Consider the following 15,035-nt stretch of genomic DNA (forward strand, 5'->3'; position numbering starts at 1 on the left):
TGACCACAGAACTATGCTGGAGGACCAAGGATTTTTAGAGATATAACTTCTCTAGGCATCTGTAAATGCTCCAGTGCAATTCTATGATCATCTGGCAGAGTTGTGCTAGAGATTCCTAGAGAGGTATTCTCTCAAGGGAAAAAGGGACTTTTTTAAAAGTTGCATTTTTCTACTTTTGTGAGGATCCTTTACCGCTAACCCCAATAAATGTGGAGGACCTACTATACTTAGCTAAATAACATAAGGTAAAGGTAGTCCCCTGACATTAAGTCCAGTCATGTCTGACTCTGGGGTGTGGTGCTCATCTCCATTTCTAAGCCGAAGAGCCAGCGTTGTTCATAGACACCTCCAAGGTCATGTGGCCGTCATGACTGCACGGAGCGCCATTAAATAACATAGGTGCTAGGAAACCCTTTTAACAAATTGTGAAAATACATAGAAAGTTAAGTGTCTGGTGCAGTTTGGTGCCTGATATACATGGAGTGCAGTGCAGACCAATCCTCATCCCAATCAGTATCAACACTTTTCTGGCTTTGCCCCCCTGTAACATGACAGCAGCCCTATAATGAATATGGAGATTATGTAACTGCCCAATTCTAATTCCTAAATACATAAGCCTACTTATCAAGACTTAACTTCAATACAGGATTCAGACCAACAAAATTACAATCTGAAAAGCATTGCCTTGATTGGGTCTGATCCAGTTTGTACAAACAATTAGCTTTAGACCTATGAATGCAAAACATTGTCCTTGTCATTGAGTTATAGACTTTTTATAAAGGGAATTCTATAAAGGTGAAGAAAATTAAAAACAGATACGGATCTCTGCGTAAATAACAAAACTACAAACCTGACTGTTCTTTTAAATCTACCTCAGAGCTAATCTAAGAGATAAAGATCTGCTGAGAAACTATAATTAAAGCCAACCACCTCCCTCTTAGAGACATAAATAACTTCATGTTTAAAAGTACAAAGGTAATACAACTTGAGTAATGATACTGTGTAAAAGAAGAAACTTAATTACTGCATTGGTGAATCTAATTTAGGATTGAGCTGCATACGGGTTACTGACTGAACTGCATTACATGTTAGCAGCAAAAAACCCAGTTCCACAAAAAGTCCATGTCTTCATTAGGAATGGGGAAATCAGACAGTTTTTCTTTTGCACACATTCATTTTAAAAACAATGCTCAGAATCCTTCTATCCCAAATGTAGGTATGTTGAAATATCTTGGTAATGTTAATTACCCATTAAAACTTGTGCACCAACTGCCCCCGTATCTTGGGAGGTTGGACTTGGCCACGATGGTCTATGCTCTGGTTACATCACGAATAGACTACTGCAACGCACTCTATATGGGGCTGCCTCTGAAGACTGTTCTGAAGCTTCAGCTAGTCCAATGCTCGGCAGCCAGGTTGCTTACAGGAGCGGAGTATCGAGAGCGCACAATGCCCTTGCTGCACCAGCTCCACTGGCTGCCTATTAGCTTCTGAGCACAATTCAAAGTGCTGGTTTGAGCCTATAAAGCCCTTAATGCAGTGGTTCTCAACCAGTGGGTCCCCAGATGTTTTGGCCTTCAACTCCCAGAAATCCTAACAGCTGGTAAACTGGCTGGGATTTCTGGGAGTTGTAGGCCAAAACACCTGGGGACCCACAGGTTGAGAACCACTGCCTTAATGGTTCTGGCCCAGTTTACCTGTCTGATTGTATCTCCATCTACAAACCACCTAGGACCTTAAGATCATCAGGGGAGGCCCTGCTCCTGGTCCTTCTACCATTCCAATCGCGTTTCGCGGGAACGAGAGACACGGCCTTCTCCGTGTTGGCCCCTCAGCTATGGAATTCCATCCCAAATGAGATCAAATCCACTCCATCACTCCTGACCTTCCAGAAAAAAGTGAAATCCTGGCTATGGGATGAAGTGTTTGCGGACTAGACTGACTTCTGGCAAAGATACTGTTTTAATGGACTATGATAGACTGCTTTTATGATGACGGCTTAAATTGGCGAACTGTTTTAATGTTTTATAATGTTTTTATATTGTTTTTTATAATATGCATATTTATGCTTGTTTTGTTCTGTTGTTGGTACTGCTGTGCCGGTTGGTAGCTGCCCTGAGTCCCTCTGTGGAGGCTGAAATAGGACGGGATACAAATACCCTAAATAAATAAATAAATAAATAAATAAATAATGCAAGGAAGTATCAAGAAGAATGATTTTCTGGATAATTTTTAGCCAAAGCCCCAGCAACCCAAAACTTGTAATATTGCTGTGATGCTGCCAGTTCTTCATGTGATAAGGCTTTGTGATGTATTTTCTTTTAATATAATAGCCAAACTTCCAAATATAAAGGGACAAGATCACAAAGAGAATTTCAGATAAAATCTATAAAGTCAATCATTTGCCAATTTGACTTTTGTGGATTTCATTATTTACAGATTTTATTAATATATCTAACACAACAGTTTTATTTCTGTACCCTTCCTCCATCTCCCTGAAGGTACTTGGTACAGCTCACATATGGCACAATGTGCCTAAAACAACGCATAAAACAAACAGACAATACAATGCAAGATAACTAATAACATTTAAAACAAAGTTTAAGCTCCACCCAAAAATCTTGGGTGAGAGCTGTTGTAAAACATAGCCAAGTGCAAACAGGAGCAGGGAATAGGATAGTGCAAATTTTAGCTAATGAACTAGGACATGGGACGAAAGTGCTGTGCTATGGAATTAATTGTGGACCATTGGGACTAGACATTCTCAAGGACTTCCATTGGAATTTCTAGTTCCTCCAACAGACACTGACCATAAAGATGCTCTGGAAAGCCCAGAGATTCCTAGAGATGTGTTTTCACAGGTTGAAAAAATATTTTTTTTAAATTGCATTTTTTCCATTTTCTGTACTGGCTTTGTGCTTCCAAATGTGGAAGGTTCACTGTAAATGCTTTTGCTCTAATGCAAAAGAGCAGAAGTTATGGATATTTAATGGAAAACAACAGGCAAGGAAGCCTGTTGCTTAAGCAACAGGTTGCTTAACAGGACATTTACTTATCAGATGCTTTACAGGATTATATAACACAATGGCATAGACATATCATTGTGGAAGAAAACTCCCCAAAGGCAGGGGATTCAGAAGTATTTGCACGAGTATAAAGAGAGGAGAAGGAAAGAAAGGGAAGATTCTTATTTTAAATCCTCCTGCAAAATATTTTTAGTCTCCATGAGACTCATGCTGTGGTAATTCCATGTATGCTTTTAACGGCACTGTCCAGGTGAAAATCTGAAGTAATATTTGTTTATCTCCCTAAATATTATTAAAACTGACTGACAACTACTTTCTTCAGGTAAGATTCTTTTCTATCCTTCCCAGAGAAGCAGATAATTGAACTTGGGACTTCCTGAAGGGAAACTTCCTTTTCCTAAAGGGAAAGTGCACTGTCTGCTTCCCACCTTGCTGAAAGGGATAGAGGATAGTACAGCAAAGTTTCTACCTGTTCATTTCCCTTTCATGAATGCAAACTGTATTCTGTTTTATTAGATACCAAGCCCTGATGAAGAGTTTGAAGGCAAATCTCTTTATGAAAGCTGGTATGAGAAAAACCCATCTACAGAACTGAAAGGTGTCCCCAGGTAAATGCCAAGTTGGAATGGAGGGGAAATCAGTTGTGCTTCAATGTGGGGTGAGGTGGAGTTTCCTCCTATAGCTGCAGTGAACTAGTTAGACCGGACTCCTATGGCAGATAAATGCTGGCAAAAGCAAGGGCTGTGCTTGTGTACATGCTATTTATGATATTGCAGAAAGAAGTATCTGGTGCCTGCTTTCCCAAAGCACCTCCAGCCTACCTGCAACCTCAACTTGATCACCTTATGAAAATTTTGTATCTAAGAGAGTGAGTGGATACTCAGATAGGACTGTATCAAATGAACCTGCTATTAAATCACAGCCCCATTATTGTAGATAATGGATTCATAGCATGTTGAGCACCTTTGACATTGATCTCTCTTCAATAGAACCCTGGGGCTAATTCACCAATCCATAGTCTCATGATCATACTTCCACACTCTGTCATGACCCTGCCTTTTGCACTTCTGCAGTTCCTTTGTTTTGTTTTTATTTTTAGTGCAATTGTTCAATTTCAGCATTAAAAACACAAAAAGGGGCAAAGGTGTGTATGAAACAAAAGAAAACAACCAACTTGGGAATACCAAGAGGGAGGAGGAGAGAGGGAGAGGAGGAGAATCTTGGTCCCTACGATCACATTAATGCTGACATGCAAATACAAAAATGGAAAGAACTCATTGGATTATGTTAATGTTGCAAGATTGGAAGCTATTGATGTTTTTTACTCATTTCATTGTGTTTAATATTTTGTTGTCACATTTTTGTTGGTCCCTTTTGCAATCCACCTTTGGTTACACTCTGGGAGAAATGTGGCAAATAAATCAATAGGTAGATAGGTAGCTGGAAGTAGGAACATAGTTTAGTCTTTATCTCTTTGACCAGCAGACACATGTGATTTTTTTTTCCGCATCAAGAGCGGCAAGTTGCTTCTGGTGCAAGAGAATTGGCCGTCTGCAAGGACGTTGCCCAGGGGATGCCCAGATGTTTGATGTTTACCATCCTTGTGGGAGGCTTCTCTCATGTCCCCGCATGGGGAGCTGGAGCTGACAGAAAGAGCTCAACCCGCTCTTCCCGGGTTGAGCTGGGAAGTCTGTCCAATTTTGATTCCTGTTTCACAAATGATGTCACCATTTCAAAATAGCCTTGCATAGGTAAATACATAGACACACTGACACACATACACAAATACACACATTCTTTGCTATGGAACCCTAGGTTCCATAGTAATTATATATGAAGATATATACTGGGTGTTGTAGTGTTTTGTTTAAACCAACAATTTTGTGGTGATATTCATGCAATCTTTCCTCTGTCCTTTTTTCACACATCAAAAGGATCAACAAGCTGGGCTCTGGCAATGACTTTGAAGTCTTTTTCCAAAGGTTGGGCATTGCTTCTGGCAGAGCTCGTTACACAAAGAATTTGGTAAGTCTCACTGTTACTCACTGGCATGATTCATTTTTACATATCAAGTCAACTGAATTAAAAACGATGAAACCTTAGATATATGTGGTCTTGAACACATTATATTGTGCCCAAGATGGCAGCAGTGTCCTGAGTGTACTAAGAATAGAACTGCCTGCCTATTTTCTCTTATTACTAATAATCTTTATTTATACCCCTAAAATGTATTTCTTAATGTTCAACTGAAGTTGTAAGAAGTTGTAAGTTGCAATGTCACAAATTTGATAACTTAATAAATCTCCGAAGTGCTGGCTTTAGCCTATAAAGCCCTAAACCAGTGCTTCTCAACCTGGGAGTCCCCAGATGTTTTGGCCTTCAACTAACAGAAATCCTAAGAGCTGGTAAACTGGCTGGGATTTCTGGGAGTTGTAGGCCAAAACACCTGGGGACAAACAGTTTGAGAACCACTGCCCTGAACAGTTCCGGCCCAGCTTACCTGTCCGAATGTATCTCCTTCTATGAACCATCTTGGAGGTTAAGATCGTCCGAGGAAGTCCTGCTCTTGATCCCGCCCTGCTTGCAGGCACAGCTGATGGGGACAAGAGATAGGGCCTTCTCAGTGGTGGCCCCTCACCTGTTGAACTTCCTCCCCATGGAAATTAGTTCAGCCCCTCTCTCCTGACCTTCAGGAAAAAAGTGAAGACATGCTTGTGGGACCAAGCCTTTGGACAATGATTCCCAGTGCAATAATTATATCCCAGTGCAATAATGAACAATGCAAATGACAACCAGAATCGACCCTGGAATATGCTTTTGGATTGTGTTATTATAAGTAATTGTTTTAAGTTGATATGTTTTAATTATGTGATCTTAAAGTATATGCTGTTTTATTCCATATATATTAGTATCAAATTGTGCCTTTACTGTGAGCTGCACTGAGTCCCTTCAGGGTGAGATGGGCGGGATATAAATGCAGTAAATAAATAAATAAATAAATCTTTCATGGGAAAGTCAAAATTCTCCTGGAAAGTTAATGCCCCAATTCCCTCCATCATTACACCTCAAGTACAAGATCTTAATTTATACATTCTGCAACATTATTGTTGCAGAATGTAAAAAAAAAAAAAAGTATCGAGCGTTCTCTCTCTTTTTAAATGCAGTCTGTATAGCTTCATTTCATTTCTTTTTTTACAGAAAGTGGACAAATACAGCAGCTATCCAGTTTATCACAGTGTCTATGAGACCTATGAGATTGTGGAACGGTTCTATGATCCCACTTTTAAGAACCACCTGGCTGTAGCCCAAGTCCGAGGGGGGCTGGTGTTTGAACTGGCTGACTCTGTCATCATTCCCTTTGATTGTCGAGATTACGCTGCAGCACTGAGCAGCTATGCACAAGTAATTTACAATATAACGCTGAAACACCAAGCAGCAGTGGCAGCCTATGAGGTATCCTTTGGTAGGTATTAAATATCAAAGTGGTTTTTTTTTTCTGTGTCAGGAGCAACTTGAGAAACTGCAAGTTGCTTCTGGTGTGAGGGAATTGGCTGTCTGCAAGGACATTGCCCAGGGGGCACTTGGATGTTTTTGTGTTTTACCATCCTTGTTGGAGGATTCTCACATGTCCCTGCATGGAGAGCTGGAGCTGACAGAAGGAGCTCATCTGCACTCTCCCTGGATTTGAACCTCCGACCTGTCAGTCTTCAGTCCTGCCGGCACAAGGGTTTAACCCACTGCGCCACCGGGGGTTCCAATATCAAGTGTGTGTGTTCAAATTGTGTGTCTTCAAGTTGTTTACAACTTATGACATCCTATTGGATCTTATTGTATTTTCTGGACTCACCAAAGTTACCCAGTGAGTTCCAAGACCAATCAGGGATCAAATCATGGTCTTCCAAATCTCACTTTAGTACTCAAACTATGTATGTGCCTTCAACTTGTCTTTCAACTTATGGCAAGCCCATGAATTTCACAGGCTTTTCTTAGGCAAGGAACACTCAAAGATGGCTTTGTCATTCTTCTGTCATTCTTTTGTGGCCTATAGCCTGGTATTGGTTGATAATCTCCCATCCAAGTACTCCCATCCAAGCTAAGCCCAGTTTGGCTTCCAAGATCAGACAGGGTCAGGTGCCTTTAGGGTACTTAGTAGTTGGTCCCAGAAGTGCAAACTGAGACCATGAACTTTGTTCCATGTGTATGGATATCTCAATTAATAAAGTAGCTATGTCCTTAAGTAACTTTGTACCAGAGACTAAAATAACATGGAAAGAACTGGATTAAATTCCTATCCACAGAAATAATGAATAGTTCAATGTGATTCAGCTGACTTTATATTTTGAAAGTATCAATATTCACATGAGCAATGAAACAAGAACAGGTAAGCTTTGGATAAGTAAACAAAACATTTGGAACATTTTAGAGATACATGCCCAGCTAGTAGAACAATGGGCATGATCCCTAAGTGACTTTGTGAATTGTCAACAAAAACAACAAAACACAACAGAAACATCCAATAGCTTTTAATAGGGCTTTGGTTCCAGCAGTACTGCACTATTCTTTTTCACATTTCATTATTGAATGGCATTTCAGGCATTGGACCTTACCCTACAAGGCTTTCAGGGGTGATTTTTTGCTTACCCCTTCCCTATGTTTTCTTCATGGAATGCATGCTCCTTTGTAAACGTTTTCTTTTTTGAGGTGTGATGGCATGCCTTAACCTTTGGAAAAACTATAGTGTCTGGCTTTACTTGGGAGCTATCTGTATATCTTCTGTTGAGATCCTTAACACAGAGAGGCACTTTAGGCAAGGTGAAAAGAGTTTATTGAAAACAAGATGAATAAAGGGTTAACTCCACCTAGGACTATTATAAGGTAACTTACAAAAGGAACCTTTACTGGTTGTAGTCATCTCTCTGGAGTCTTCTGCCTCTGGTGCAAATTGATGGTTTACAAGATGTTGCTTATAAGCTGTCTCAATACTTTCTTATGAAGCTTAAGCTGGTCAAAAGCTTCTGTTGTCACAGATACTGATGGTATAAGAATACTGCTGAATGCAGGTGTTAAGGATGCCCGTTTTTTGGTTTGTTTGGGCCTAGGGTTACCAGACAATACTCAAGACTCTGTTCACTGTAGCTCTGCTGCAGAAAAAGGAGGAGTCCAGCAAAGAGCTCTGTACAGGCAAATGGAATAGACCAACTAAGGCTGGCCTTTGGGGGGATTTTAGACTCCACTCAAAAACTAATACAAAGGAAGGTATCTACACTATTGGGAAAACCTATAAACGGGGAAGTAAAGCAGAGGAGAGGAAAAGGCAGACCCAAGACTTCACATGAGGAACTGGAAAACAAATTCCAGACACAACTGTTTAATACAGTAATTGCATCCACATTCTGTCTCTGTGGACACAATGACCAATTCGGACAAGATTTTTCACAATGAACTGTAAGCATTATCTCTTCTTCTTGTTCCAGATTCCCTATTTGATGCAGTGAATAACTTTTCAGAAGTTGCCAGCGACTTTCACAAGAGACTACAAATCCTGAACATCAATAAGTAGGTCTCCCAGGTCCTGGGCATACAGTCAAATTTTGCATGAGCTATCCTCAAATTAAGAAATGCGTACTAAAGAAACTAATTCAATACATGTCCTGGGTTTATCCAGGAGACCCCAACATGTCCCCTGGGATAATCCAAAGGTCTATATCCTCTTAAACCACATGACTTGACGTGGTCTCTGAAGGTTGTTTGAGGTCAGTTCTTCTAACCTTTTTGTCCACACTGTCTAATTTTCAGCCCAATTGAAGTGAGAGCTCTGAATGACCAGCTGATGTTTTTGGAAAGAGCATTTATTGATCCCCTTGGACTACCTGGCAGGGCATTCTATAGGTAAGAAAGATTGTGTGTTTCAGTCAAGTTTGCTGCCCGCTCATCTTTACATTTCTTAGGTTTCCTATAGTACCTTCCATTTGTTTTAAAGCCAAATTAGATTCAGTTGATGAGAAAGAGATATACATTAAGGTTGCCAGATGAGAAACAGAATGGCATTTCAAAAATCTTAATCTTTAACAAATCTTGGAACAGGATGAGATACCATAATGCTCCATCAAGAAGGGGGAAACTACCTCTCCTTTTTAAATCTTCCAAACCTCAACAGTGCCATCCCTTACCAGTGAGGCATGTTGGGAGGTGAAAGCTTTTATTAAAAGTTGAAGTTTGGAAAGTGATTGAAGGCTTTTATCCCTTTATGCTATCTCATCTGCTCCAAGATTTGTTCAGAATTGTAGCTAAAGGAGCTGTACCCTGAATCTAATCTGCTAACCAAAGTATGTAGAGCATGCATTGACAACAGGAAGTTTTAAACTTTCACAATAAAATGATTTGGGAATGAGCCATTCAGTCAGGCTTAAATTCAGTTTTCAATCTCAACTAGAGCAGAGATATTGAGTCCATTGCATTTATCTATGTGTTATTTCAGCATTCAACAGTAATTCAGCTCATTAAATCTAGTTGTGATTACAATGCTCCCACACTTATCACAGGTGTTCCGTTCCAGGACCACCCATGATAAGTGAAAATCCACAAAGTAGGGACACTGAAAGGCACATCCTGCCAGACCTGCACGGGAAGGACGCTTCCTGCCAGGTGCCGGAAACCCTGTCCCACTGCACGCCTGGCTCTCCCTCCCCTTCTCCTCTTCTTCCCCTTCCTCCTTCCCCACTCACATGCATCTTCTTCGCATTCCTCTTCTCCTCCTCCTCTTCTCCCCCACCTCCCCCGTAGCTTCCCTGCCTGCCTCCCTGTCATTGAGGTGGCTGCAGGAGAAGGAAAGGGCTGTCAGGGAAGGAAGGAAAGGAAACAAGCCTTCCTCGCCTTTCCCTTCACCAGGTGAAGAGAGAGAGAGAGAGTGAAGGAAAGGAAGGGAAGGTCCTTCAAGACTGCAGGGAGGGAGGACTGAGAGGAAAACAGTGAAACAGTGAGACTGCGAAAAGCGAACCATAAAGTAGCAAGGGAACACTGTATAACTGACAGAATTCCAATTATGTCTCTCCAAAAATAAGGATTTGGCTTGGCTCTTTTCTGAACCAAAATGACATTCAGTTTTGTTTCTTTCCTATAAGTCCCCAAACCATTTATTTCAATCCATCCAACTCCCTTTCCCACATAAAAACAAGAAACCCTTCTCTTTAACTTGCATTGGGACTGTATGATTTTTTTCCATATGCTTCAGGGCTGTATTGTGCACAGCTTTAGCAAGCCTGGTCAGTAGTGAAGGACAATGGAAGCTGTAGTTCAGGAACAGGTGGAGCACCATCAATCTTCCATCATCTTAAAAGAGGGAAAGTATGGCTCATGAGCCACAAACAGCTCTAGGTCCCAATTTTGTGGCTCATGAAGCCCACCACAGGTTCCTGTAAACCCCCATTTAAAAAAAATCAAGTAAAAATTACCAAATGAAGCAGAAAGTCCCTCAAAATTGTCCCATCCTTTGCATATCCTTCAATAATAATAATAATAATAATAATAATAATAATAATAATAATTTATATCCTGCACCTATCTCACTGAGGGGACTCAGGGCAGTCAGAAGATGCAGAATTCCCCAAATCCCATTTTTCTCTGGAATTCCTCACAAAATTACAAGTAATTTCTGGACAATGTGTTGGAAGAGACTGTAGTGGAATATGGTGGTTTTTTATTTCAAAAGAAAATATGACTGATGTGTAGAAAATTGATTTCACCTAGTTCTCCATCCCTTCCTTAAAACTTCTGAAAGATTGACCCTCACCAGTTGCAATATCCCCCAGATATTACCAGTGTAAATGATATTTTGCTAATGGCCTTGTGTTGTTCCTTTTTTATTTTTAAAAAATTCAGACACATCATCTTTGCCCCAAATAACCACAACAAGTATGCCGGAGTATCTTTCCCTGGAATCTATGATGCACTTTTTGACATTGACCACAAGCCAGACCAGCGCAAGGCCTGGGAAGAAGTCAAGAAGCAGATCTCCATTGCAGCCTTCACAGTGGCAGCTGCAGCTGGGACCCTGAAAGAATCATTTTGAAATATTAGAAACTCAGACTCTATTGCCTGAATGAGACTTACTTTCACTGTCTAAGACTGTACAGCCGAGAGACCCTCCATGTTTACAGGTTTAACTTTGGCAGCTTTGATTATTCACAGAATGGATTAATGTGTTATCCTTAAAAATTTCAAGGTTCTCCAGGGCACCTCTATGGTCAGTTTCAGCCAGAGGTTACAGCGGTCCTATACCTCTAACACTTGCAAAAGTGCAGGACCTATTGTACATAGTTTTGAGGGTGGTGACTTGCAGACTTTGTCCATTTGCTTTGTGGTTTCTGAAGAAATAATATCCATCAAGGCACGTTCATACAAAGATGTGATCTGACAAATTGCTAAAACTTCCATTAGATCACATATTTGAAGAGCTGGAAGCCAGGAGTTCAATTATGTCAGGGACTAAAATACCCTAAAGTCATCAGATCCTGTCTGATCCTGGAAGCTAAGTAGGGTCACACCTAGTTAGTATAGGATGAGAGACCACCAGCAAATACCAGGTGCTGTAGGCCATATTTCATAGGAAGGAACTGGTAAAGCCACTTCGAAGTATTATTTTCCTGCGAAAGCCCTATGAAATGTTCCTTGGGTTGCTCTAAGTCAACATGCAAGTTGAAGTGACATATAGACACATCGTGCTGTTTTTGTTTCATAAGGAATCACTTTCACATAATGAATTTCCTGATAGGTTTCAAGGAAGATACAAAAAATCAACATGTTAGCTAAATGCAAGTTCGGTGTTCTGCAACAGGGCTTTTTTTTTAAAATCGTGTCAGGAGCGACTTGAGAAACTGCAAGTCGCTTCTGGTATGACAGAATTGGCCATCTGCAAGGATGTTGCCCAGGGGATGCCCAGATGATTTGATAGTTTTATCATCCTTGTTGGTGGCTTCTCTCATGTCCCCGCATGAGGAGTTGGAGCTGAGAGAGGGAGCTCATCCGCCTCTCCCCGGATTCAAACCTGCGACCTGTCGGTCTTCAGTCCTGCCGGCACAGGGGTTTAACCCTACAACAACAGACTAAGAAAACTCTTTGAAATGCATGGGTTTGCCATAAATTGACAAGTGACTTGAAGACACATGTGTACACACACACATCTATAAAATGCATTTTCTACAACTTAACAGAATCCATAGGCCTAGATGTTTTGTCCTGGCAGTGAAAGTTAAACTAACTGCCATTATCTTTCTGAGCCATGAATGTTTACTGCTCTGCCGTATCTGGTACAATAAATATGTTCAATGATAACATCACATGAGTCTGGGGAAAGGGGGAACCTGATTTCTTACAGGATAAAGTAAATAGGGAATGCTGGGGGTTGGACTGCATCTGTCTCAATTCTCCTGAGCAGAGGTTGACTATATCTTCAATCCACAGTGATGCCTGGTAAATCTCATGTCTTTTGGTTAGTGAATGTGTTCCACGTTTGGTTCAGAACTTTAAAGGATTTCTCCAAATTGCTGATCTCATTTCTGGGATAAGGTATAGCATCCTAGACATCAAATTTAAAATCTGAACTAAAACCCACATTAGATGGAGCACCCAGTTGACTTGGAAACTTATAATCACCATAGAATGTGGACCAATTGTGGACCAGTTTATCAATGGACCAATTTTGAAGATGCACATTTTAAAAAATGGAATTCTCCTCTAATTTAATGCTGACGTGGTATGCTGACACATGCATGCTATGTCAGGGAAGCAGGCAGCATGAATGAGGCCATTTGGGAAGCCATACCGTAGTGATTTCAGCAGAGACCACAGATAGTAAATCTATGCCCGGAGAGCTTCACTAAATCAGATCAGCCAGGACAGAAAACAAAGCACCCCAGGATTGAAGGCAAATGACCGAAGTTTATTACAATTTGGCTAAAAGTGATGCTTCAAAGTACAAGAAAGGAGATGCCATCTGAACACGAGGAAGAACTTCCTGACTGTGAGAGCCATTCAGCAGTGGAACTCTCTGCCCCGGAGAGTGGTGGAGGCTCCTTCTTTGGAAGCTTTTAAACAGGCTGGATGGCCATCTGTCAGGGGTGCTTTGAATGCAATATTCCTGCTTCTTGGCAGGGAGTTGGACTGGATGGCCCATGATTCCAACTCTATGATTCTAATTACCAAGTCAGCACTTATAAATGTACGAGCACACATACACACAGAGAAATACAATACATTATATACATTGTGATAGCTATTCAGACTTCCCATGCCTCCCCCTGATAGACTGAGAAATAAGCCAGCTAGGATTCATGCAGGGATTTCCTTGGGTTTCCCTTCATGTCACAAGCAGGAAGAGGGGTTCCCCATGTTGTGAAGAACAGGTAACCATTGCAAGAATTTAACAGTCCAGTCTATAGTGGGGATGCCCCTGTGAAGGGCGCACAACCAAGGAAGATGATGACATGGATATGCAGATGGTTTCTTGATTGACTTACTGTCTAGTTTCAAGGAAGACAAAGCTGAGGAGCACAGAAGACAAAAGTTGATAATGCCAGATATCCCAGGGGTTTGTGTTAATAGAACTGGATGAACAGGTGCCTTCACAATACATTTGACTTAACTTTATACAATATTAATTAATACAACACACACCAAAATACCATTTGGTACATTTAGTGAGAGCTGGACCAAAGGGAAAGCTGAGCAAAGGAAGATAGATGCTTTTGAACTGTGGTGTGGAGGAAAGTTCTGAGAGTGCCTTGGACTGCAAGAAGATACAAACCAGTCCAGGAAATAAAGCCCGACTGCTCATTGGAGGGAAGGATAGTTGAGGCAAAGATGAAGTATTTGGTCATATCATAAGAAGAAAGGAAAGTTTAGAGAAGACAATTATGCTGGGGAAATTGGAAGGAAAAGGGAAGAGGGGATGACCAAGGGCAAAATGGATGGATGGTATCCTTGAAGTGACTGGATTGACCTTGAAGGAGCTGGGGGTAGTGATGGCTGACAGGGAGCTCTGGCGTGGGTCATGAAGAGGTCCCGAAGAGTTGGAAACAACTGAACAAATGAACAACATTTATTAAAGGTTTTAGTCTGATAGGCATTGGGTAAAACAACTGCTAAGTCCTTCCAAGGCTTTTGGCCGCTTCACAATAGCAGAACTTTGGTGAAGTGGAAAAAAGTTAAAAATGAAAAGGAAAAATATAAGTTCACACAAAGTCTTACAAAGGTCCAGATTAACTTGGGAGGGGATATGCCAGCTCAATAGCAATACCCCTCCACCAGGCAGAGGCTGTTGAACTCGCCAGCTTCGCTTGATTCCCCAACTGAGAGGAAGGTTTTATTTTTTTTATTAAAGTTTTAACAGTGATGCATAAAAAGAGAGAAAAAGCATTTCATAAAAAAGGAAAAGCATATTAGTGAGAGGGAGAGATAGAAAGGGAAGGAGCTGGAGTGAGAGGGGGGATGTGACTGGGGGAGAAAGGGAGAGAAGAAAAAGAGAAGAGTGGTGATGAGAAGGCGGTTGTGATCTTCTTACTCTCTGCTGTCAATCTGATTGTGTTTTTCCCTGTCAGTCTTGTTGCTATCAGTTCCATTGTTGATCGCGTTGCCTTCCAGGCTCTTTCGTTTATAAAGTTTTTGACATTAGTCCAATCAGTCTTTTCTTGTGTCTTCAATTTTTTATTTCTTAGGTGTTGGGTAAGATAGTCCATATTCATTATTTCTGTAATTTTGATTATCCAGTCCTCTATGCTTGGTGAGTCTTTTCCTTTCCATTTTTTGTGTATATAATTCTCGCAGCCGTGGTCAAGTAATTAAATAATTTTTCCTTATTTTTTTCCATAGCGAAATCAACAATTCCTAATAGGAAATGCTCAGGTTAGACCCATAATTCTTTGCATTGCTATAAGGATCATTTTCCAAAATTTGGTTGCCTTTTTACATGTCCACCAAAGGTGAAAGAAAGATCCCACCTGCGAGTGACATTTC

The 15,035-nt window shown here is 40.8% G+C and overlaps 1 protein-coding gene across 1 annotated transcript in view; it reads left to right on the forward strand.

Annotated features, from left to right (window-relative positions):
• The window catches only part of LOC132772240 (putative N-acetylated-alpha-linked acidic dipeptidase), a 48,646-nt gene extending 33,947 nt beyond the window's left edge, over nt 1–14,699 (forward strand). The window contains exons 14-19 of the mRNA XM_067466513.1: nt 3,543–3,634; nt 4,961–5,051; nt 6,225–6,489; nt 8,501–8,582; nt 8,823–8,915; nt 10,905–14,699. Of these exons, the coding sequence (XP_067322614.1) occupies nt 3,543–3,634; nt 4,961–5,051; nt 6,225–6,489; nt 8,501–8,582; nt 8,823–8,915; nt 10,905–11,094 (813 nt within the window). The 3' untranslated portion in view covers nt 11,095–14,699. The remainder of the gene's footprint in view (nt 1–3,542; nt 3,635–4,960; nt 5,052–6,224; nt 6,490–8,500; nt 8,583–8,822; nt 8,916–10,904) is intronic.
• The last annotated feature ends 336 nt before the right edge of the window (nt 14,700–15,035 follow it).

Source organism: Anolis sagrei, chromosome 3 (genome assembly GCF_037176765.1).
Source record: "Anolis sagrei isolate rAnoSag1 chromosome 3, rAnoSag1.mat, whole genome shotgun sequence".
In the NCBI taxonomy this organism is placed as follows: Eukaryota; Metazoa; Chordata; class Lepidosauria; order Squamata; family Dactyloidae; genus Anolis; species Anolis sagrei.